The following is a 22145-nucleotide window of genomic DNA, read 5'->3' on the forward strand; positions in this document are numbered from 1 at the left end:
ATCGACTGAAGCTTCAAAACAAACGAGTGAAGGAAAGAGAAAGAGAAAGAGAGAGAGAGGCACACACACGACGTAACAAGTCCATGATAGGTAAAGAGCCGTCAGATTTTAATATACCTTAACAGTACATCACAGCCATTGTTGTCTCTTGCATACTGCGGCGTCGATGTACGATCGGATTGTTCTCTCAGTCATTACCCAAATTATTCGAGTGTTAAACTTGTGGTTACAGAGGATCAATGTCGCGTTGAGACAATGTCATCGATCATCTGCACTGCTCGTTGTCTCTGACGTTTCTGTCTATTCTCGAGTGTGGTGGCAAAAGAAAAGCATCGATTCACACTTTCATTCGAATATAATCCCGTTCTTCGATCACAAACTTTTCGGAAAATTTTGAAAAAATGAGTGAAACCAATGAAGTCGTGAGTGAAGATAAGACGGACTATGTTTCCGAAGGAGACGATAGCAGTGTCAATTTGACCAATGGTGCTACCAAACGATCTATATCTACTTCCGAAGGTAAGAACGCTGTCTCTTTCGTGGATTTTCCTAATGAAACACGAGTATTTTATTAATTTATTTCGTTGACAGGTCCCAGCACCTCGTCGGAAGCTAGTAAGTCGGCTGACAATCATAAAAAGCCTAAGCTTGCGTTTCCCTCTTTTCGCAAGTTAGATTCTAGCCACAAGAACAGGAACTACAGAAGTCAAAATCAGGATGAGGAAGTCGAAAACGAGGAGACAAGTGTTGAGAGTGTACCACCACCAGCTTCGAACGATACTGCAAATTCAAGTCCTGCTCGAAACGCAGATGCCAGTGAAGATCCTTCGAGTCCTGCTGGAGACACCAATGATTCAGTTAACAGTTCAGAATCAGAAAATGATGGGAGTTCACCTGAGCATTCGGTTGATGACCCTCATACTTTTTTTAGATTTGCCTCAGGTACTTGACGACGATGATAATAAAAATTGCATCAATAGCAGCTTACATTTATTACTCATCAAATGGTTTTCAAATTTAAGATTTCAGCGATACTGCGAATGATGCTGTACCAGAGGTTTTAAAGAAACTACCATCCAAATCCAACTGGAACCTTGCTAAAGGGTGTTTTGATCAGCAAATTGGATGTGACTATAATATCAATAAAAAGTTTTATGGTTCACTATATGCTGTTCAACATTTAAAATTACATCATAAGTTGGAAGATCATGATGTAATTGAAATTTTTTATTTTTTTGCCAAGTAAATTTTCTATTTCATAAATATTTTATATATTTTCTGTAGGGATGTGTAAATGCATTAGATTTTAATCCAAAAGGAGATTTGTTAGTAAGTGCCTCTGACGATTTAACAATAGTAGTTTGGGATTGGCATTTAGGCAAAAAGAAGAAAGCATACAGAACAAATCATTCGAGCAATGTTTTTCAATCTAAATGGCTTCCAACTGTTGCACAAACTAAAATTGTTACTGCTGCAAGAGATGGTCAAGTTCGAATTATTGATCTTCCTACAGGAGTTACAAAAAAGCTAGCTCAACATAAATCTGCTTGTCACAAAATTTGTACTTTTGATGAGTGTCCACATCACATACTTTCAGCTAGCGAAGATGCTAGAGTTCTTTCTATTGATGTTAGATCAGATTCACCTGAAAAGTAATTATTTATTTGCTTTCAAGAAATAAGATTTATTTAACAAGAAATATTAAAACTATTAATGTTTAGATTACTAGTGGTGAAACATGATGATCAGCCTGTTGAACTAGATAGCATTCATGTCAATCCAACTAATACAAATGAATTTTGTGTTGCTGGTCGGTTTAATAGTGTTCATATATATGATGTTAGGAATGTTTCAAGGCCAAAAAAAATTTTATGTCCAACTTCAATGGTATGAAGCTTGTAGTTATTATTATACTGTACATTAATGATAAAAAAAGGCTTAAAAGTATATAAAACTTTCGACTTATCTGTTCTAGGTAACTAACAAATATTGTCACATAACATGCGCAACATATAATTATAATGGGACCGAGATTTTAGCATCATACAGTTGCGATGATATTCATTTATTCGATTTAGAAATGCCAGACAATGGCGATTGTGCAGTTCATAGATATGAAGGACATCGCAATCATGCAACAAGTTTGTTGATTTTTTTTAAAATAAGCTTTAGTTTGATCAAATCATTTCAGTATATCTGATCCTTTTTATTACAGTAAAAGGTGTTAACTTCTTTGGACCAAAAAGCGAATTTGTGTTATCTGGATCAGACGATGGTCATATATATATTTGGGACAAAAAGACAGAAGCTATTGTTAAGTGGATGAATGGAGACGTTAGTGGAGTTGTAAGAACCTTATAATTATAATAATTACTTGCTAAAACTTGATTGATTTTTAAATTCTTGATTATGATATAATTTAGGTAAACGTTTTGGAACCTCACCCCACTCTTCCAGTTTTAGCTACTAGTGGTCTCGATCATGATGTAAAAATATGGATACCATCAGAAGATGTTGTTCCTGATACTAAGAAAGCATTACAAGTGGTAGGTTTTTAAAACCTAAAGAAACTTTTAAACCATTTTCTGAATCAAATATTTAATTTGATCTTTCAACAGGCAGTGAAAAAAAATATTTCTCTGAAAGCTAGACCTCTTAGTTTGGAAGATGACTCTTTTGATGGACGAATGTTGTGGATTATGTTAAGGCAACTTAACACACACCCAGGAATGGTAAGAAAATTGAATATATCTTTTTATTTATTGCAAAGAGCATTTTTCTCATAGTTTTCTTTTTCCTGGAAAAATTAATAATTTTTATGTTTTCAGGCCCGTGAACTAGAATCAGATGACGAAAATCAGTATGGCGGCAGCAACTCAAGCAATAGTGATAGTATGAATGATAGGTGGGATGGGGGCAATGATCCATATGGGTATCCTGCAGCTTACTATCCAGATACTTCTGATGAAGATTGAATTAAGTGCAAAAATGATAATTATCTCGTTGGAAGAAATAAATGGTTTGTTTCTTTTGTTTTTTTTTGTTTTAGAATGTAGTTTTATTGGATATTTGAAAAAGTATTCAATATCAGTCATCAGTGAAATCGATTTTTATAAAAAAAATTACATTCAATATCCTTATCACAAATACATTTTCAAGAGCCTGTATATATAAAATTCCATTGAATAGAATACTAAAATAATTTTCTATTCATTGTGAGAAAGACTGACGTAATACTTCAGTGAAAAAAAAAATTATGAGTGTTGTATAGATTAAAAATAAATGATCATGTTTTAACAAATTTATAAGATAATTTGAATATATAATTTGGAAAAAATTGTACAGTTAAAAAAATCCTAATTTTTTATACAAAAAATTACACTATTATTAATAAAACAATGATTGTTAAATACATTTTGAGTTCATGATTTTATGGATTTTAAAAAATTCCTATGGAATGTGCAAGAGCAGAATATATGTGTAATGTCACTGATCCCAAAACAGTAGCATGAATAGCTTTAATGAATAATGCTGACCAGGGTCCGATCATAAATGAAGTTATCAACATTTCAGCTATTAATGGTCTGTAAACAGTAATGAATAACAAGCTAGTAACTACTGGCACAAATCTTTGTTTCAGGTCATGCCTTGACCACAACCAGACCAATGTTGCTGTTGTTATGTGTTGAACCTATAACAAATATTTCAGTATTTTAATTTTAGAAATACAAAAGAATTCAGTACAAAAATATATTCCAAAAACTCTATGCTAAGATAACTTACCAAACTAATATTTGATTCCAAACTTTTTTGAATGTATTTCCAATCAAACTCAGCTCCCCGAGCTCCAACCCACAGTAACAAAAATCTTGTTAAAACAACTTCAGCACTAGCCCAGCCAATACCAGCTGTAAGAACTTTGGCATGTCCTTTTCCAGGTATGCTATTAAGAACTAAATAGATTCCAATTAAATCAGCTATATCCATTGATGACTTGAGGAGTTCCTAAATGAAAAAAATTAAAGTATCAGAATGAAATATTAACATCTGTCAATGAAAAAGATAATTTCAACTTACCCCTATGAAGTCAAAACCAAGTTTTGCTCCTTCAGAATCTGCAGTTGGGAAAAATGTAGCTAATGCTAACATCTTAATCAACTGCACAAATATGTAAATACCACCAGCCTGCACACATTTCCAAAATGCGCCATACTCGGAGCTTGAAAAAATAAAAAATGTAAATTTCTCGATTGCACCGGCGACTGACGAAACTGACGAGTTATTTAACAATAAACAAAACTTTACTTACAGTCCGGAGTACTTGTAGGTTAAGTGATAAGGTACATAAACCAACGCCACACAATTGCCAAAGTGAAAAAGAGTCATAGTAAAGCTTTAAAAATTATACAACAAACAAACGTTAACAAAAAATTAATCAAATAACTTGGAGCGAACTTGATTTTAATTCAGCAATTTGAACTTTTTGAGCAGAACATTGCCGAAAAAGTTCTCTAATGCGTACACGTCGTCTTTAACAACGCTAGGAGCCGACTCGACTGACCGTATATCAGCTGATTGAAGTGTCAGCACCTTAATGAATACGTGGGAAGTGATAAGATAAGGGCCCTTTAAGTAGTAATTACTTCAGCCTAGTGCAATAGATGCAGTGAATATGTGAATTAAGATAAAATAAAATAAAATTTTTGAGAGCTCAATAAACTTCAATCCTTTTTTTTATTCATTTGAATCAATATTATTTGTCGAATATTAATTATAATTTTTGAGTTATTTCATCAAACCATGAAATACGCATCTCAGTCATATTCATCATTATTTTTTTCAAATAACTGGATCATATTCTCTAATTGAAAATGCAGACGACGCGCATGCAAAACTGCGTTTATTTGTGATGATATATATACGACGCATATATTCGAATGTGTGTGTACACATTATTACATATATCTGGTGGTGTCGACTGCCAACATATATATGGGGCAAATTTCCTGAAGTGTCCTAGCGCTCTGCCGCACGGCATTTTTTGGCCGAATCACTCAATTTCTAACTCGCTGTAAAAGTATCAAAACGCCCCTCAAAAAAATAACTAACTAATTATTTCGATAGGAAATTTCCTCAGCTTTCCGATGGTGAGGTTCAATTTCCTGGAATTTTCCATTTTCACCCGGAAAATTGTCATTAAACATTCAGAGCTCAATATCTCGAAAAACGCCACTTTTTTTGCTTTTTTTATTGTTTCAATCGAAAGATGAGGTCTTTTTACATCGGATATGGTAGTTTTCAGAGTGTACTTTTGATGAAAACTAAGGAAAATATGGGAGGTTTTAGTTAGCGCTCGGCCGCTCGGCCTGATTTCCAGCCTTGCGCGGCTCGCTGTAACTTGTAACTCGCTCTTATGACATTGTGATTTGGCTGGAAAAATTAATAAACATATAGTTTCGATAGGAAATTTTCTCAGCTTTCTCATGGTGCAGTCGGATTTTCCGATAATTTACATTTTCATTAGAAAAAGTAGAAAATAGACCTTCAAGTCCATTTTTTCTGGTGAAAATGTAAATTATCGGAAAATCCGACTGCACCATGAGAAAGCTGACAAAATTTCCTATCGAAACTATATGTTTAATAATTTTTCCAGCCAAATCACAATGTCATAAGAGCGAGTTACAAGTTACAGCGAGCCGCGCAAGGCTGGAAATCGCGCCGAGCGGCCGAGCGCTAACTAAAACCTCCCGTATTTTCCTTAGTTTTCATCAAAAATACACTCTGAAAACTACCATATCCGATGTAAAAAGACCTCATCTTTCGATTGAAACAATAAAAAACGCAAAAAAAGTGGCGTTTTTCGAGATATTCGAGTTTGAATGTTTACTTGCATTTTCCGAGGTGAAAATGGAAAATTCCGGAAAATCGGACCTCACCATCAGAAAGCTGAGGAAATTTCCTATCAAAATCATTAGTTAGTTATTTTTTTGAGGGGCGTTTTGATACTTTTACAGCGAGTTAGAAATTGAGTGATTCGGCCAAAAAATGCCGTGCGGCAGAGCGCTAGGACACTTCAGGAAATTTGCCCCATATATAGGCTGACGGACAATAACAGCAGCAGCTGCTGTTTGCGCCAGTGAATGTGGCAAATCACTTTTCGTTTACATATCTTTTTATATACTCGTACATAATGTACTCGCTGTGAGCTCCGTTTCGTATATTATGTAGTCGTGCAGTGTCACTGCATCAACACAACAGTAGTTTATAGTCCGTAAGCGAGCGTAATCATGCCAACGAGCTCCTTAATTGTTCCATCATTTTTCAAAATTATCGAACGTTCATTGAAACATTAGAAATTGGAGAAACTCTCGTGTGTACAAAGATAGCCGTCGACTAGCCTGCGTAGATATAGAAGATACATTATCTACCGAATAAAGCTCAAACAAGTCTTTTGCAATTTCTCTCGGAGTGTTGTGATCCATGAATTATTTTGGAGTTTTTGGTTTTTCAGCCGTACTTATACTCGTTTCGCGAAAAAAATCAACGTGATCGCATTGTTATTTTGTAAGAATAAAGTGCGCGTTTGGTGATCACATAAATCTCCGATCCTTTGTTGTGTGTACATCCACGTAGGCATCAATACGTGATCATGCAATCTCAAGTATCGGTGACGCCGAAAAAATTACCTGTTTTTGTGTTCCCGCAAAGTATAACATTTTACCTTGACGATCAGTCGACGCATAAACAGATATTAACACTTTACAATCCTTATGATTTTCCTGTCAAGTTTAAAGGTATCATTTTGTGTGTCGATCATTTTTAGTAAAAAATTTTGTCAACTTGATTAATGAGTTTTTCTTCTTTGTCTCATTTAACAGTGTTTTGTACAGCTCCAAATAAGTATGTAGTGGTAGATCCAGAAGGAACTATCAAACCCAGATGTTGTGTGGACATAGTCGTTCGACACATGGCCCTTACGCCTATCAACTGTACGATTGATAAATTCAGAATACAAATGCTTGAGCATCCTACAAAACAGGTATTTAATCATATTCAAGTTTCAAAAGCCAGAACTAATCAATGGATTTGTTATTAGATTCTTGGGAAAAGAGATGTAGAAGCAAAAGTGGTGAGCGGTATTCCAGAACCTATGGAAAGAGGTACTCCAGATCCAGATTTATTCCAACAGTTACCGCACACTGGCAAAAACCAACAATCTTATACTCTAATGGCTAATGATAGCACTGCTAACAGTTAGTACTTGATAAACTGATTTCATCTTGGTTTTACAAGTAACTAGTATCAATAAATAATTTTATTTTTAGGAGATACAAATTATGTAGCTCTCTTAGCTGGTATTATTTGTATAGCTGGACTTTTGTTACCTACTGAGGGAGAAAAAAGCAACCATATTCCAGACTACCTCCATTTGTCAATGCATTTTAAAATGATATTGACTTATGTTTTAGGTAATATTATTATTGAATTTATTCATTTATGCAAGATTATTGTTTAAATTTATTTGTTACAGGTATGGTAACTATTATTGTCTTGAGGCTATAAGGTAATTAATTAATAATTAATGAAAAGTGGAACATCTAATGTGATAGATGTAATATCCATTAGAGCTTACAATAAGTTTTTTTTTGGTGTGAGAGTGTTTATAATTATCATGAAATTTGGAAAAGAAGTGCAAAAATAATTTAATTTAAAACTACTGTAAAAACAAGTTAAATTTAATGCACAAGTATGGTTCATGAGGTTAAAGCTTCTTTAAAGTAGAAAAAAAATGTTTTCTATAAATGCAAGGTTTTTGCTTTGCCTGTACATAAATATAGATTTATTATCCATGAGATCAAATAAGTATGTAGAATCATGTGCATATCTTGTTCCTCTTTTTTGATGCTAGTCCATAAGGTTTGTCTTATGATAAGAGAAGCAATATTTTTATACATATTTTAAATTAATAACTTGTATATTCTTGAATGATTGTGCAAACAAGACTTTTTTGTAAATTGAGATTATTTTTACATTTGGTTCAAATGAAATTTTTGTAGAAATCATGACTTTAAATAAATCAATTTTCTGATGATAAATAATTTTAAATTAACCTTATTTATAGAATTTTTAAGAATTTCAGATAAAAAAATATGGCCAGTATATAATGAATTAAAATAAAATGACTTGCCTATATTTTATTTCTATAACCATTATTTACAGCATTATTTACAAAATGTCAAAAAATTCAATGAATTACATTGTTGATTGCTGTACATTCACACAAAATTGATGCTTCAAAATGACAATTGATTGATAAAATGTTAGGAAGTAATACCGTTTCAAGAGTATGAATTTGTCACTATCACTATGGCATATTATACTCAAACATATAAAGTCATTGTTGTAAGTACAATTTGAATTCTTCACCAAGAAGAGAAGTTTACAATGATTATTTTATATTTTTACGTAAATGTACTTTTCTGCAAATAATTTTTAAATGTGTAAAAAATCGAGATACGGAAATATACCTTCATTTCAGGTAGTTTTTCTTTGAACTTCACGATCTTGTAACATTTTTCAAACTTTCATTATGTGTCTTGTATTCCATGGTAGCAGTCGGAGGAAGGTGTAAAACGCGTCTTAAAGTATCCCTGATTCTTGCAGTAGTAGCAACATCCTGGGCTGTTTTATTCCATACACATATTATATCTTCCTGTAATAAATTAAGATTTGACTCATTAAATTTTTCTCAGTTGACAACCAAGGAATTAGTTTTGAAGATCAGCTCAAAAGAGTTTGAAAAATTTAAGTTTAATAAAAAAAAGAATAATTGCACAAAAAAAAGGGACATGTGAGAGATCTTACTTGAAATCTAATAGAAACCACAGCTCCACATATTTCTTCGCCAACCATGAACTGCTCACCCAGCATTGCTAAAATAAGATTTTCCCAACATCGAGAAGCTAAACCTTTACGCAAACGTACTATCCATTTTCCACCTCTTTGATTAGCTTCATCCTAAAAGAAATTCCAAAAAAATCAAATTATTAAATGAAACATTGCATCGAAAGCAATATTCATTATTTATCAAGTTTTAGTAGATTGAGTAAACAAAAGGCTGAATTGAAATGACAGTATTTAAGGACGTATTTTGGGTGCTAATAAACTTATTAAAATAAGTTATTTAGAAAGTTTAACACTCAAAGTTATTTTCGTTTCATTAAAAACTTGTAAATTGCTCCTTGAAATTGTTATTTTCATGTTTTAAAACATTATTGTAAAATGATTCAATGAAAAGAAAGACACAAGCAAATTCAAAATAACTCTAGTAAATCCTATTTTCCACTTAAATAAATTTGTTTTTCTTATTTGAATAGTGACTTACTTCCCACATAGGTTTAATTCCAATTTTGAAAAGATGGAAATCTGTATGGGTGGCAAGGTCTGAAGGCCTCGATAAATGACTATACAACCCCCAAAATTGCTCAACACTAGCAAATCTTCCAATCAGTTTCAAATTCTGATCGAACGCTTGAATACTATTTTGTTTTCCAGGATTCCTCCTACTGTACCACAAGGCATAAGCATACTGTAATTTGTGTTCATGTGGATTGATGGTTGGTGCAACCTGTATTAAAATTGAACGTGTTAAACAGACTGCTGATTATTTGGCGTAATTAAGAATGAAAAGCAAATTTTCACCAAATCCTCTTTTTCCATTCTATGATCTATTTTGATTTGAGAGTGATGATCGTCGTCGCTATCATCGCTATTATTTCTCAGTCTGGAAAGATTACTTTGTTTACAAAAAATATGGATTAAAATCATAGCCAAACATAATAACGATGAAACATATAGCGTTATAGTAGAAAACACTAATGATAGAAAAAATGTTAACATGGTACAACAAGAATCGAGCAAGCATGGAACTTATGCGATACCAAAACACAATAGATATCAGAAGCAAAGTAAAACCAGCCGTTTGGTGAATCTAACCTTCAAGCAAAAAAAAACCACTTTGAACGGCGGAACAATAAAAATGAAGTACTTACGCGTCGTATTTGTTAGACATGATTGTAAAAAAATTATTCCTTCAATTAAATCGCAATAAAGGGATCACAAAGTGAGTTGAACTCTGATAAAAAATTTGAGAGTCGCGTCTATGAACGGCCACACTGTACACTGGTATATAAAATTAACTACACGCCATGTAGTACTGTGTCTGACTGCGTTAGAGAAGTGTGTATACAGTACATACAACACATGCGTTGTCTGCAATTATTGTGCTGATTATCGTTCGCGAAACTTGTTTTGACTCGCGAATAATTATCACGGGACAAATCAAAAAACTTGCAATGAATGAACAGATTCGATTTTTAAGATTGCAAATTAAAAAAAAAATAATTTTCGTACAAATGTGGATATTTGAAAAATATGAAAGTGGTTTGTTTAGAAACTCACCACTATTGGGATTTATCCAAAATTCAATTACATTTCAGTCCTAAGTGATAGAAACAAAATATTTGATTGTAAATAATTTATTGAGTAATATTATAATTTTCAATAAATACATATGTACAAAAATTACATTAAAAATTCACAATTTTTTAAACATTTCATTCATTATAATTAATTTTCAGTGCAATATTAACTTTTCTGTTGAGAACCTTCAAAACATGAATCAAAATCAAAATTTGCATAACACCAAAACTCATTTCCTAAATTATGTTCATGATGAGGTTCAAATATACATTTTTTTACTTTTAAACATTTTTCTGCTTCTTCATTCATTACTGCTCCTGTACAAAGTACAATTTTTCCTTTTGTTAAAAGCTTCACTGTCGTAGATGTTTTTGATAAACATTCTTGAGAGAGAAATGGAGGATCACATACAACAACATCAAATGCTCCTATATGTTTTTGCGATATTTCTTTAGGGCTGTTATAATCATACTTAACAAAATCTTCTCCAAAGACAGCAAATCTTGTATCAAACTCATATAGCTTGACTAGAAAAATAATGAGTCATTTGATTAGTAAAAAGAATACTTTATTGAACCTTAAAAGTAACTCGTTAAAAGTATTTCAAACCTGTTCGATCTCCTCTTATTTTTTCTGTTGCTTGGTAAAGTGATGGACATGAAATCAGAGCAATACTCCCACCCGGTGGACAAGCATTGATGCAAGCTTGTGATAATTCACGTATAGTCGTTTCGTCATACCAAAACTGACTTAATTGCTATAAAAACAAAATTATTCATTAAATAACCATGTAAGTTTTTTAAAAACAAAATTATAATTCAATACGCTCACCCAATTTTCTTCGAATTTTATTTCGGTCGTTGCATTTTTCACGTCAAGATTGAATTTTTCTATTTGTTCGTTTCGTTCATCGTAAAATTGTTGCAAAGCCAGCAACGTTTCAGCAGACAGAGTAGGTACATCGTCGTCGTAATTTTCCATTTTTTCAACTTCAATTTAATTCAAATATCACTTGATGATAGACTGTCAATCTGACGGCAAGCAGAAACACGTGGTTATAAGCACTAGAGAAATTGAATATTATTCAATTTTACAATTGACGATAGTATTTAACATCATTGTAGGGATATTTTGATTGCTCTAAAACTAACAAAGTTTCAAGTATTTCAGCTTTTAGGTACAAACACCATCAAATACTTACGGCTTGAGGTTGCAATATAGCGATCACTTGAAGTTTGAAGCCTCACAATAATAAACTTGAGATCTTGTAACTCACGATCTCCGTTTGGCGTCTGCGTTGTGGAGAGCTGTAAAAACTACAAGCTCAATTTTTGACTCGAGTATGAAAGCACCTTTATTTGAATTTAAAATTGAAACTAGCCAGCAGGTGGAGTCCGGTTCTTATGCGATTAGTGTTTTGTTGTCTTGTTGACCGTTTTATTTGCTTGTTTTGATATTGAATTTCGCACACTTGTCATTCCTCGGATGAATGTCACGTGCGCTCTGAATGTCGACACCGGTAACAATAAGTCCTGCATCTTTGGGGTGTTGAATAGAGAACGGAATATCACGTGTCAATGCACGTTTCAAATCTTACAACGATTGCATTATATTTATTGCTTGGACACATTTTAATCATAAGTATACGTACGACCTTGACATGAAATCTGAAAAAGTTAGCGGTAAATAATGTTATAAAAGTGCAGGAAAAGTTTTAACCCTGTAATAAGTTTTAACCTCACTTTGAAAAAGGCCTCATAATAATTCATGAAAACGTTTTTTTCATTTTTTGCAGTTAATCCTCATCAACTCTCCCCAACCGCTCATTTTCCCTTAAAAAAACGTAGAGGAAGGATTACGAAATTAATTGAGTCAAAATCTCCAATCGAAGTTGACGCCGATTTCCCATCAACAGATATAGATTTTCCAAACAAAAGTGGTAAAATTATTCATTATTAATACTTATTATTTATATTTTTTCATCGTACGAAATTTTCGTTCATCATCATTCATGATCGTTAATGATAATATTTAAAACAAAGAAATGAACGCGTGTAATATTTTCATCTGTTTCAATTTACGGGTAATTTTAATTGTTTAAAGATCGCATCTAAAATACAATAAAGTACAGATAATTTAACCATAGAAATCGCAGTAAAAACAATGGTCAACGAAAATGTTTTCAATTCATTTTTTACAATTGATTTCCAAGTAATGTCTGGTTAGATTAACTCATTTTCAAGTTCAAGATCAAAATTTATCGGCGTCAAAAGATAAATCGCACGAGTCAGATAGCCGCAGGTCGCTGTAGCCGATAGTTTGATCTGGAGACTGTTTGATACCCAAATTATTTTCTCGCAAAAATCAAAAGCTCTGGGGTATCGACCAGTCCCGCCGATGCTTTCTTTTTTTTCTTGTCAAAAAACACGTTTGTCAGGTGTGTTTACTTCGCTCTCTCATTCGAGTACTTGATACTGAAAATCGCGCACATTTCGGATCCTCGACCGCAGATGAACAGTAATTTTGTTTCGAAAATTTCTCGTGTTCACATTTCCACCTCAGAGTTTTTAACGCTTGTTAAGTTTTTATAGGTAAATTTAAAACATGGGGCCGCTTGTTTTCATACAGGTCATCTAAAAGTATCAAATTTATTTCGGATTTCGTTATGAAACTCAAATGAAAAAATGTTACTTGTCTACTTCCAGATAGTCAATTGAATTTGTTGAAACAAAAAAACAACATGGTTTTCCCAAGGAAAAGAGGTAGGCCATTTAAGAATGATCCAAGCGTTAAAAGGTCCAAGCTAACTCATCCAAATAAAGGTAAATTTTTGAAGGCATTTTAAATGAATATGAAACAATAGATAAATGGTCGTAATTTCAAAGAAACAATAAAATTGTTCAATACTTTTTTAAAGGTAGGAAGACAATAAGTAAAAATAAAAGAAGAGGTCGTCCAAAAAAGTCAAATCTTCTTGGTGTAAGAAATTTTTCTACAATAGATGAATTCATAAACTATGAAGAAATTGTTTCTGAGGTAGAAAGTGATGTTTCCAAAACCAACATTAAAACGACTGAATCTACAGGTATGTCAATCTATTAAATTGTATTTGACTTGAAAATTTATTTGTAAAATAAGTCCAATAATACTCATCCATCATTTTACTTTTATTTTTCAAATTAATTTGTAGTAAAAGAATTAGACGGTTCTCTTAATAAGGAAAATGAAATTATGGAAATCAATTATCAAAGGGAAGAAAGCTCAACAATTGATATCTCTGGTAAGTTATTGGGCAAATTGGGATCACCAATTTTCTGGGATTGAAAAATTATTTAAAAAAATATAAATTATTTTTATTCTTTAAAAGATGTTTCCAATGAGGCTACAAAAAATACCAAAAAATTAGATGTACCAAAAAAACGTAGAGGACGCCCAAAAAAATCATATGGTTGTAGTAATTTAGCTGAAAATTCTTCTAGTCATGATACAAATTTAAGGAACTCAAGAAAATCTTCTGGAAAATGTATAAATCCTTGTTTTAAAGATTTATCTAGTGAAAGTTCAAGCAGTAATAATGTAGATAAAAACAATATAGATGACATCGATAGAATTCAATGTACCAAGATTACTGTAAAAGATAAAAAATTAAAAAAAAGAGGTCGACCATTGAGATCACAAACACAAAGAGATAGTGATAATCTTGCAAAAATATTTCTGGGTAATTTACGTTTTCACGATAATACTTTAGAAATAAGTTTCAAGAAAAAGCCCCAAAATGTAGTACTTGATTTTCTTGGTGCATCTGATTAAAGATATTAGGAAATCCACTCTTAACAATTTGAATAGAAAATATTATTAATTAAACACAAATGAAACTTATTATTCAATAATTATTTTTTAAAAAGCTTTAATGATGTTAAAGATGAAAACTTTATCAATTAGAGATATGTATAAACGTAGATGGTTACACAATTTTTTTTTTAAAGTTCTATTTTTCAATTCTTAAAACATTTTTTATTGTAAATTGCAAATTTCTACGACAACTAACTAAACCATCTTAATTTTCACGGCTTTTTGCGTTTTTCATTTTAAAAAATAAAAGATTTGGTAATAGTAATTTTTTTAATTCCCAAAAAAAGTTTGTACATAGAGTTTTTTAGTTATATTTATTATATTTTATAAACATGAATCATTCACGATCTGAAGCTGTTTTATAAAGAATACACTTATATGTACAATTATTTGTGAGAGAGCTTTAATTAAAACTTTATTTTGATACTGAACTAAAAATGGTTTTCTACATATTTAAAAATGTGAAAATAGTATCCTTACAAGTTATTCATTAATATTCTCTGACATTTGATTATCAATATCTTTAGAGGTAGTTGCTTTGCTTTAAATAGAAGATCTGTATCATAATATATTACCAGCAGATCACAGTACAAAGATTTCATTTCGTCGATTCCAGCGTCTAAGCAAAAGTGGTATGACTGATGTTGTGTATAAACGATATTGATCTTCTTGCACCTGTAGACTTGTTATCGGACATCTTTCCAAAAAGTGACCAGATAAACAATTTTCAACCCAAGGATCCAGTATTAGCCGTACGTTTCATAAATCACAATTCTCACACTGTACATCTTCGAAGATGATTGTAGAGAAAATAAAGTAAGTACCCCGAACCTCCTTAAGCTTTTGCGCGTCAATCGAGGATACCAACCACTCTTGGGCATTTACCGAACACTCAGAACACAACTATAAATTTCGCCCTTATACCGTTGGGAAATTTCTTCTCAACCCAAGGCCTACTTTCATTGAACTGATGCGTGGCTTTCTCCGTAACACAAATGTTCATATTTGAATGTTTCTTCCATTTTTGCTTTCATTTTCAAGTTCAGGTATGTTCTTACTCCAGTGCTGTTTAAATCATTCGCGCTCTATGAAGGATATTCTCCGCTAGTTGGCGCCGCAAATTGGAAAACAGAAAGCGACATTTTTTCTTGTCAAAAAGCACGTGTGTGTTTATGATGCCGCTTTTACTGCTTGTATTCATTGCATCATTTGCTTGAATCGAAATCACACACGTTTCGACTCCTGTGCCGAAATTTTCTCGTTATATACATTCTAGCCTTGGTCCATTAAGTTCGCTGCATTTTTTAGGTAAATTTGAATTATAATTGTAATGGAGTACCGCTTGTGTTCATCATAAAGCGTAGTATTTGCTGTGTCAGATTTTAATGTTTACAAAACCCGAATATAAGAAGTTCATTTGTCTACTTCTAGATAGCCGATTAAATTTGTTTAAACAAAAAAACAACATGGTTTTCCCAAGGAAAAGGGGTAGGCCGTCTAAGGTCGATCAAAGCATTGAAAAGTCAGAGGAAATTCCTCCAAATAAAGGTAAATGTTTCTACTTGTTATTCAATTCATGAATGAAGGCATTTAGAATGAAAAAGCTAAAGTGGTAATATGATAAATTTTTAAGATACTGAAACAATAAGTATGAACAAAAAAAGAGGCCGTCCACGAAAGTCAATGGAAATAACAAATTTTTTTAAGGTAGATAAAAAATTATCCACAAACTCTGATGAAAATGCTTCCAAGTTGGAAAGTGAAGTTTCAAAAATGGATATCGAAACTAGTGAATCTGCAGGTGTGGCAATTAATACAATTTTATTTGATCTAAAAATGTGTGTGTTATAAAAAAATCCAATTATATTTACTCATTGTTATTTTTAAACACATTGATTTATAGTAGAAAAATTGGTTGGCCCGCTTGATGAAAAAAATGTTGAAGATATGGGAAGCCAAAAAAATGTAAATGATGATTCTTCAAATTTATCAACAGATATTGATAACTTTAGTAATACAATTAATGCACAGGGTATGTTTTGGTTGTACAAATTTGAATTATGGAATTACAATAGATTTAAAAATTGTTCATTTTAAAAATTTGAAATGATCTCTATTTTTTTAAAGATAATTCTGAAGAAGTATCGAAAAACATCAAAGAAGTTGATATACCAAAAAAACGTAGAGGACGTCCAAAAAAATCAGATACTAGTCCTACAAAGACAGATGTTAAACCAAGTTCAATTTCTGTTGATAAAACAACTGCAAGCAGTGATATTATTTCTGATAACTCAATTCAAAATTCTTCTAGTCAAGACAGAAGTTTAAGGCGTTCAAGAAGATCAGCCACATTACCTCCTGAAGAATCAAAAAATCTTAGTTCTCCAGATTTAGCTAATGAAAGTTTAAGCGGTAATAATGTAAATTCTGAGATATCTAAAGTTGGTATAGTTCATAAAAAATCTTGTATTACATCAGCAAAATCTGATGTAAGTCCTACAAAAAAAGGTGTTACATTTAGTTTTGAAGATACTGAAAAATCTCAATATAGCAAAAATACTGTTGAACCTGAGACTCCTAAGAAGAGAGGTCGACCAAAAAAAACAAAAAACATTGAAAATATGGATAGTTCCCATCTTGCAGATGCATCCATGGGTAAATTAATTTTTGCAATAATATATTACAAGTAGGTTTATAGTAACTGACTTAAAATTTAGTCTTTGATTAAATAACATGTTAACAGAAAATACTATGGATGAAACAAATAATTATTTTCAAATTTAAAAAAACTGAAATACTTATAATTTATAATTATTCGTTTAATTTTTAGATGATGAAACTAATGCTAAAAATGAAGAACAAAGTGCTTCACCAAGAAAGAGCGGTAGAGATTCTTCTTTGCGCAACAGATCAGTAAATTCAAACAATGAATCTATTGTGAATCAAACGATTTCGGCTGACTCTACTTGTGATCAAGTGAGTGAGATTGAAAGTGATGATGGTAATCCTGAAGAATCGTTAACTAGGAAGAGAGGAATTTCTGGTAAACGAGGGAGACCACGTGGTAAAAGGACAAAACGTGATGAAGATTTTAAACCACAACGTATGCAGACTTCTATTCAATCATTCATGAAACCTATTGCAAAGCAAAAGGACGAAATGCCAAAGCCAGAGGTAAAAACTATTTCCAAGTCTAATAAAATATTTGTTTGCCGATCCTAATACAGCCATTAATTTAATACATAGGAACCATCAACTTGGAATGTAACTTGTGGTAAATGCAAAGAAGAAATGCTTAATACACAATGGACTCGACATAATTTACAATCACATAATAATTTAGGATGGCAAAGCGACAAAGAGAAACCAGTAAGTAAAGCTTTTATCTTTTATCGGGAAATTTCTCGCTTTTCACATGCACAGATCAAAATTTACAAACTTCTAACTTAGAATTTCAGTGAAGATCAAATAAAGAAAATTATCAAAAAAGCTCATAAATTAAGAAAAGGTTCTTTGATATGCGATGTTGCATGCAAGGAGGTAATGCGCAGTGTCGACGGCTACAATTCACATATTCTATTTTGTGGCAAAACCAAAGATGTAAGTTGTTTTATAATCTTTCTTTTCTTTTAATTTCATTCAACGCAGTCATTTATACAAAACTAGCGTCGTTCCTCGCTCGCTCACGCTCGCTCGTTATAAAATTTTCACAGGAAATTAAAGCTCTCATGTACGTCTGTGAGATTTGTAACGCCACTATGAAACCTGCTTCACGTGATTACCATGTCAGATGGCATAAAAAAGAGGATGAGAAAAAACTGAATCCTGTATTGACGGAACCAGAATCCACTGATGATCAAAAACCTAAAAGAAAAGCTGCAGAAAAGTAATTTTAATACAAAACATCAAAAAAGTTTTATAAATTTTAAAAATAATTAAATAACTAATGTATTTCAGGGCTGATTCAAAATTAAAAGAAGTAATGAGTGATTGCAAAGATGAAAAAGAAAAAGTCTCCATTAGAAAAATGGTATTAAACAAATTTTTAATTTTTTATAATAGAACATTGTTTAAATTTCTTACATTTACAGAAAAATGTCATTGAGACTCCAAAACCAAGAAAGATTGCAAGTATTGCTATAAAGCAATGGATAGAAACCATCGCTAAAGGTGAAAAGGCCACTTGTACATCACTGGGCTGTAATTTCAGTTGTGGCACTATTGAAGAAATCAAAAAGCATTATAATGAATGCAGTTTTCGGCCGCAACAGTATTACAATTGCAAAAAGTGTGAATTTAAATCTTTATCCAAAGAGGAGATTCTAAATCACGCAGTAAAAAATCACCTTGAAGAAAATTATGATTCAAATGTTTCGGGAGCTGAGAGCGGGGCATCCGAGAGTGAAGAAGAAGCTTCAGCAAATACAAAAGTTGTGAAAAAACCATCTAAAAAACCCCAAATGAATAAGAGAGGAATAGGTAAAGACTACTTCACAAAATTTTTTTAGTCATCTTTCCGACTTTTCATCTTAAGTATTCTTCATTTAGTAGATCCTAAACGTTTTAAATTCTTGGACGAGGACAACTTTGATTACAGATCAAATAATGTACTCACTCCTGCATTCAAATGGACTTTAGAGTTGTAAGTTACCGCATTTCGTTCTCTTATAATTTATTAACATTTTTAAAACATCTAATAAATTATTTTTAGTCAAAAGGAGCAGTATTCAACGATTTTATTTCAAAAGAATTCAATGATTTCATTTGATGTGAAGTTGTACGAATTATGCAACAAGAATCAAATTGAAGAATGTTTCAACATTTTTGAATCAATAAATGTTAAAACAAAAGAAAAAACTAAAGAACAGAGTGAAGAATGGAAAAAATTTAAATTATTCGAAAACGAATGCATCAAGGGTAAATTTTATTTACTATAAAAAAAATTAAATTACTTACTTTTAAAATGTAACATTTATGTTTAAAATTGTTCAAGGTGATCAAACATTTTTTGTCGGGGGTCCTGTGTCTTCTTTGGCGTGGCTACCCTTACCTAGTACAATCGATTCAAGTGACTTGGACCAATATCTTGCAGTTACTACTTTCCCATCAATGGATTTTGAACTAGACATATTTGGATCATATTCCGGAAAAAATATTATCCAAATTTGGAATGTTGGGAAACTTCATAACAAGTATGTACTTGTGTATTTTTATCATTACGTTTTAATAATCACTCATGGCACTCTATTAAATAATTTATTATTTTAGAAAGGGTCACAGAAGCACACCAGAATTTTCATATGGTATACTTAATGAAGGTGGTATCGTTTTAGCCATGGAATTTTGCCCATCAGGTTGTTATCAGAATGAAAATTTAGGCGAAAAATGCGGATTTTCCGACGATGTAAAGTCGAGAATGGGATTACTAGCAGTTGCTTGTTCCGATGGTTGTGTATATATTTATGCTCTGGACTTTCCAGAAAACTTGCCAAACAGACCCAATGAGAACAGGTAATAAAAAAAAAATAATAATAAAATGAATAACTGCAATGGCGTTCAAAAGTATAAAATTTTAAATGTAATGTGCTCGTGAATCAATTCCAGAGAAAGAATATACAAGACGGATCCTGTAATGACATTGGTTTTGTCTTCCCAAGTTTATGACGCTCGTAAACAAGACTTCAAAGTTACGAGAATATGTTGGACGAAACAAAAGGGCCATACGTAAGTACACTTCTTTTGACACAAAAGTGTTTAATTTCAATTCTATAAATAGATAATCATGAATTTACAGTACTGTCGTCGGAGGACTGTCTAACGGAATGGTAGCTTTTTGGAATAATATCGACGATCCGAACCACCCATGGCTTTTCGAGCGAAATAATCGAATTTTCTATGGAGCCACTCGAATGTTCAGAGCTCATCAGCATGCAATAACGAGTAAATTATTTTCTAACATTAAGTTACACTTTTATTTCGAATTTTCTAATTATTTGATGAATTTGTAGTGTTACATTTCGACGCTACTCATGATATTTTAGCAACTGCTAGTTTGGATAGAGACTACAAAGTTTGGAAAACAAAATGTGGCTATCACTATATATCTCTTAACAACTCTCGAAAATTGAATAGTAAGAAAAGCATGATTACCGATGGCGCTTGGTTAAACGTTTGGGGGTCTGGAATACTCACTTACGACCACTCTCTAAGGTATGTATTATGAATTATATATGATTTTTCAATTAAAATTTTCAAACTTATCATTTAATTTTTTTTTAGTCTGAATCACACCTACGTTTATTGTTTTCCTTTCAAAAGATACAATTACAAAGATTACAATCTTTTGCCACTAAATTCCTCAAGTTATGTAAGTCTGAAAACTCATACACATCGTTAGGTTTTCATTTTCATATTTTAATTTTACTTTTACTTTCAGACGGTTGCAGCATCAGATTTTTCTAATGGTGTAGCTACTGGAACTGTGGCAGGTGAAATTTTAGTAATTTTTCCTCATGCTATAAATAATTTGAGAGATATGGACCGGTTGGTGCCTAAATTACGCAAAATTTCTGTAAGTTTTAGCCTTTATTATTCAGATTACCAACAATATGTAATTCAAATTGAACAAATTAAAATTTTCTGCAGCTGGTTGCAGGAGTAGAAGTTCATGATTTAACTGCTCAAAGTGAAACGTCTGAAGAAGGTGAAAAAAAATCACAAAATGTGAACAAAAACCAGACTGAAAACGATTTCCAAATCTATGAAGATTTTCGAAATCACGGGCTTGTATTCAACAATCAAATGACTGTAAGTTTTTTTACTCAGTCTCTTTGAAATAAGATTATCTTATTAAATAATTACGGTTTTTTAGGCTCTACAAAATTATTACATTAGAAATCAAATTATTGGAAAATCATCGAAAAAAACAATGACTAGGGAAGAATTGAAGTCATGGCCTGTTGATCAATTTCCACTACTAAGGGTCAACAAAGTAAACAAAAATAACATTTTTTAATAATTTTCTCCACCAGTTATCACTTTATCATTACATAATAATTAATTGCAGGTATCATGGAACCCAAACGTCGAGAGTTTTCTATGGCTAGCATCCGGTTATCAGTGTGGTTTCATTCGTCTTATGTCGTTCGATTGTGTCGCATCGAGCGATTGGGTAAAACCTCTTGAGCGTTTTAGACAATCTTTTTGATTAGATGAATAAAAAATTTAGAATTTGTCAATCATCTTTGAAAATTTTAAAATCGAAAGTTCAAGTTTTCGAGTAGTTAGGCTAAATGAAATGAATGAATTTCAAGTGTATATACTATATTGTAATATATTAACAATAAAATTTTTGATTAAATTTAAGCCTTTTACAAAGTAAAGTTATTAATTTTCACATGCAAAAATATTTTCCAAAATGTAAATTATTTAGTATTAATTTTTTCTAAATATTACATTTCTTAATGGATAATATATCCAGAAAGTAGTAGAAGGATACGTTATGGTACTATTAAAACTTTAAGTCGTTCCTGCTTGCTCTTCATTAATTAAACACCTCATTATGTTGTACTTGTACCTGTAAATTATTAGATCATCCAGTAACTGGTGCTGTTATCTCTTCGGTTTTTGGTGTATTTGTTCCTACTACACGTCTATACCGATTAGAAGGACGTATGTATGTGTATGTAGCAATAAACTACATTTTTATAATTTCAACAATAGTTATGGAAAAGTCAACGATTTAAAAAAAAGAATTGAAAAACTTTGGCACCAAACTGAGAATTGTAATATAAATATATGTATTTATTTGT

At 31.8% G+C, this 22145-nt stretch overlaps 7 protein-coding genes across 11 annotated transcripts; 4 read left to right on the forward strand and 3 right to left on the reverse strand.

Moving 5' to 3' along the window:
- The first annotated feature begins 6 nt into the window (after nucleotides 1–6).
- LOC106657250 (DDB1- and CUL4-associated factor 8-like) lies at nucleotides 7–3094 on the forward strand. Its single transcript, XM_014378645.2, has 11 exons — nucleotides 7–90; nucleotides 233–519; nucleotides 592–942; nucleotides 1023–1213; nucleotides 1285–1652; nucleotides 1722–1887; nucleotides 1976–2141; nucleotides 2216–2346; nucleotides 2424–2546; nucleotides 2619–2732; nucleotides 2829–3094. The coding sequence occupies exons 2-11, from the start codon at nucleotides 402–404 to the stop codon at nucleotides 2973–2975; spliced, it is 1875 nt and encodes a 624-aa protein (XP_014234131.1). The 5' UTR covers nucleotides 7–90; nucleotides 233–401; the 3' UTR covers nucleotides 2976–3094.
- A 231-nt stretch (nucleotides 3095–3325) lies between these two features.
- Nucleotides 3326–4581, reverse strand: LOC106657253 (transmembrane protein 147). The gene is made up of 4 exons (XM_014378649.2): nucleotides 4310–4581; nucleotides 4078–4219; nucleotides 3784–4005; nucleotides 3326–3691 (listed from the first exon to the last, which is right to left on the reverse strand). The coding sequence occupies exons 1-4, from the start codon at nucleotides 4384–4386 to the stop codon at nucleotides 3440–3442; spliced, it is 693 nt and encodes a 230-aa protein (XP_014234135.1). The 5' UTR covers nucleotides 4387–4581; the 3' UTR covers nucleotides 3326–3439.
- A 1567-nt stretch (nucleotides 4582–6148) lies between these two features.
- On the forward strand, nucleotides 6149–8050 carry LOC106657257 (motile sperm domain-containing protein 1-like). The gene is made up of 5 exons (XM_014378657.2): nucleotides 6149–6794; nucleotides 6879–7039; nucleotides 7097–7253; nucleotides 7326–7469; nucleotides 7532–8050. Exons 1-5 carry the CDS (start codon nucleotides 6650–6652, stop codon nucleotides 7561–7563), a joined length of 639 nt encoding a protein of 212 aa, XP_014234143.1. The 5' UTR covers nucleotides 6149–6649; the 3' UTR covers nucleotides 7564–8050.
- A 130-nt stretch (nucleotides 8051–8180) lies between these two features.
- LOC106657254 (eukaryotic translation initiation factor 4E type 2-like) lies at nucleotides 8181–10243 on the reverse strand. 2 transcript variants are annotated; one of them, XM_014378651.2, is made up of 5 exons: nucleotides 10053–10243; nucleotides 9703–9784; nucleotides 9386–9628; nucleotides 8866–9018; nucleotides 8181–8713 (listed from the first exon to the last, which is right to left on the reverse strand). In XM_014378651.2, the coding sequence occupies exons 1-5, from the start codon at nucleotides 10070–10072 to the stop codon at nucleotides 8558–8560; spliced, it is 654 nt and encodes a 217-aa protein (XP_014234137.1). In that variant the 5' UTR covers nucleotides 10073–10243; the 3' UTR covers nucleotides 8181–8557. The 2 variants fall into 2 exon arrangements, with proteins under 2 accessions (XP_014234137.1, XP_014234136.1); XM_014378650.2 differs by having other exon boundaries at nucleotides 9703–9796.
- Nucleotides 10244–10640: 397 nt separating this feature from the next.
- LOC106657255 (EEF1A lysine methyltransferase 1) lies at nucleotides 10641–11779 on the reverse strand. Of its 4 annotated transcripts, none has more exons than XM_014378655.2 (4): nucleotides 11684–11779; nucleotides 11314–11513; nucleotides 11092–11239; nucleotides 10641–11009 (listed from the first exon to the last, which is right to left on the reverse strand). In XM_014378655.2, exons 2-4 carry the CDS (start codon nucleotides 11461–11463, stop codon nucleotides 10648–10650), a joined length of 660 nt encoding a protein of 219 aa, XP_014234141.1. In that variant the 5' UTR covers nucleotides 11464–11513; nucleotides 11684–11779; the 3' UTR covers nucleotides 10641–10647. The 4 variants fall into 4 exon arrangements, with proteins under 4 accessions (XP_014234141.1, XP_014234140.1, XP_023315048.1 ...); XM_014378654.2 differs by having other exon boundaries at nucleotides 11314–11546; XM_023459280.1 differs by having other exon boundaries at nucleotides 11314–11628.
- A 113-nt stretch (nucleotides 11780–11892) lies between these two features.
- LOC106657252 lies at nucleotides 11893–14755 on the forward strand. The gene is made up of 6 exons (XM_014378648.2): nucleotides 11893–12164; nucleotides 12278–12421; nucleotides 13188–13304; nucleotides 13400–13567; nucleotides 13673–13762; nucleotides 13850–14755. The coding sequence occupies exons 1-6, from the start codon at nucleotides 12143–12145 to the stop codon at nucleotides 14290–14292; spliced, it is 984 nt and encodes a 327-aa protein (XP_014234134.1). The 5' UTR covers nucleotides 11893–12142; the 3' UTR covers nucleotides 14293–14755.
- A 748-nt stretch (nucleotides 14756–15503) lies between these two features.
- On the forward strand, nucleotides 15504–21618 carry LOC106657197. Its single transcript, XM_023459296.1, has 23 exons — nucleotides 15504–15642; nucleotides 15766–15882; nucleotides 15968–16135; nucleotides 16238–16366; nucleotides 16462–16989; nucleotides 17165–17508; nucleotides 17581–17703; nucleotides 17785–17934; nucleotides 18048–18220; nucleotides 18292–18364; nucleotides 18426–18813; nucleotides 18883–18976; nucleotides 19046–19251; nucleotides 19328–19526; nucleotides 19603–19845; nucleotides 19939–20058; nucleotides 20129–20274; nucleotides 20343–20544; nucleotides 20614–20701; nucleotides 20771–20905; nucleotides 20980–21141; nucleotides 21206–21325; nucleotides 21401–21618. Exons 2-23 carry the CDS (start codon nucleotides 15801–15803, stop codon nucleotides 21539–21541), a joined length of 4014 nt encoding a protein of 1337 aa, XP_023315064.1. The 5' UTR covers nucleotides 15504–15642; nucleotides 15766–15800; the 3' UTR covers nucleotides 21542–21618.
- The last annotated feature ends 527 nt before the right edge of the window (nucleotides 21619–22145 follow it).

Source organism: Trichogramma pretiosum, unplaced genomic scaffold, assembly GCF_000599845.2.
Source record: "Trichogramma pretiosum strain Unisexual culture from Peru unplaced genomic scaffold, Tpre_2.0 scaffold66, whole genome shotgun sequence".
NCBI lineage: Eukaryota > Metazoa > Arthropoda > Insecta > Hymenoptera > Trichogrammatidae > Trichogramma > Trichogramma pretiosum.

Excerpts from the sequence above, each read along its gene's own strand:
- LOC106657250 (XM_014378645.2), top strand. The coding sequence starts at position 402 with ATGAGTGAAACCAATGAAGTCGTGAGTGAAGATAAGACGGACTATGTT. Across the intron at positions 2,347-2,423 it reads ATGGAGACGTTAGTGGAGTT|GTAAACGTTTTGGAACCTCA; the intron begins GTAAGAACCTTA and ends GATATAATTTAG. Across the intron at positions 2,733-2,828 it reads TTAACACACACCCAGGAATG|GCCCGTGAACTAGAATCAGA; the intron begins GTAAGAAAATTG and ends TTATGTTTTCAG.
- LOC106657253 (XM_014378649.2), bottom strand. The coding sequence starts at position 4,386 with ATGACTCTTTTTCACTTTGGCAATTGTGTGGCGTTGGTTTATGTACCT. Across the intron at positions 4,220-4,309 it reads ACCTACAAGTACTCCGGACT|CTCCGAGTATGGCGCATTTT; the intron begins GTAAGTAAAGTT and ends TATTTTTTCAAG. Across the intron at positions 3,692-3,783 it reads TGGAATCAAATATTAGTTTG|GTTCAACACATAACAACAGC; the intron begins GTAAGTTATCTT and ends TATTTGTTATAG.
- LOC106657257 (XM_014378657.2), top strand. The coding sequence starts at position 6,650 with ATGCAATCTCAAGTATCGGTGACGCCGAAAAAATTACCTGTTTTTGTG. Across the intron at positions 7,254-7,325 it reads TAATGATAGCACTGCTAACA|GAGATACAAATTATGTAGCT; the intron begins GTTAGTACTTGA and ends TTTTATTTTTAG. Across the intron at positions 7,470-7,531 it reads GATATTGACTTATGTTTTAG|GTATGGTAACTATTATTGTC; the intron begins GTAATATTATTA and ends TATTTGTTACAG.
- LOC106657254 (XM_014378650.2), bottom strand. The coding sequence starts at position 10,072 with ATGTCTAACAAATACGACGC. Across the intron at positions 9,797-10,052 it reads ATGTCTAACAAATACGACGC|TAATCTTTCCAGACTGAGAA; the intron begins GTAAGTACTTCA and ends TTGTAAACAAAG. Across the intron at positions 9,629-9,702 it reads GAATGGAAAAAGAGGATTTG|GTTGCACCAACCATCAATCC; the intron begins GTGAAAATTTGC and ends ATTTTAATACAG.
- LOC106657255 (XM_014378655.2), bottom strand. The coding sequence starts at position 11,463 with ATGGAAAATTACGACGACGATGTACCTACTCTGTCTGCTGAAACGTTG. Across the intron at positions 11,240-11,313 it reads TAAAATTCGAAGAAAATTGG|CAATTAAGTCAGTTTTGGTA; the intron begins GTGAGCGTATTG and ends TTGTTTTTATAG. Across the intron at positions 11,010-11,091 it reads AATAAGAGGAGATCGAACAG|TCAAGCTATATGAGTTTGAT; the intron begins GTTTGAAATACT and ends TTATTTTTCTAG.
- LOC106657252 (XM_014378648.2), top strand. The coding sequence starts at position 12,143 with ATGAAATCTGAAAAAGTTAGCG. Across the intron at positions 12,422-13,187 it reads AGATTTTCCAAACAAAAGTG|ATAGTCAATTGAATTTGTTG; the intron begins GTAAAATTATTC and ends GTCTACTTCCAG. Across the intron at positions 13,763-13,849 it reads CTCAACAATTGATATCTCTG|ATGTTTCCAATGAGGCTACA; the intron begins GTAAGTTATTGG and ends ATTCTTTAAAAG.
- LOC106657197 (XM_023459296.1), top strand. The coding sequence starts at position 15,801 with ATGGTTTTCCCAAGGAAAAGGGGTAGGCCGTCTAAGGTCGATCAAAGC. Across the intron at positions 17,704-17,784 it reads AAAGCGACAAAGAGAAACCA|AATTTCAGTGAAGATCAAAT; the intron begins GTAAGTAAAGCT and ends CTTCTAACTTAG. Across the intron at positions 19,252-19,327 it reads CGAAAACGAATGCATCAAGG|GTGATCAAACATTTTTTGTC; the intron begins GTAAATTTTATT and ends AAATTGTTCAAG.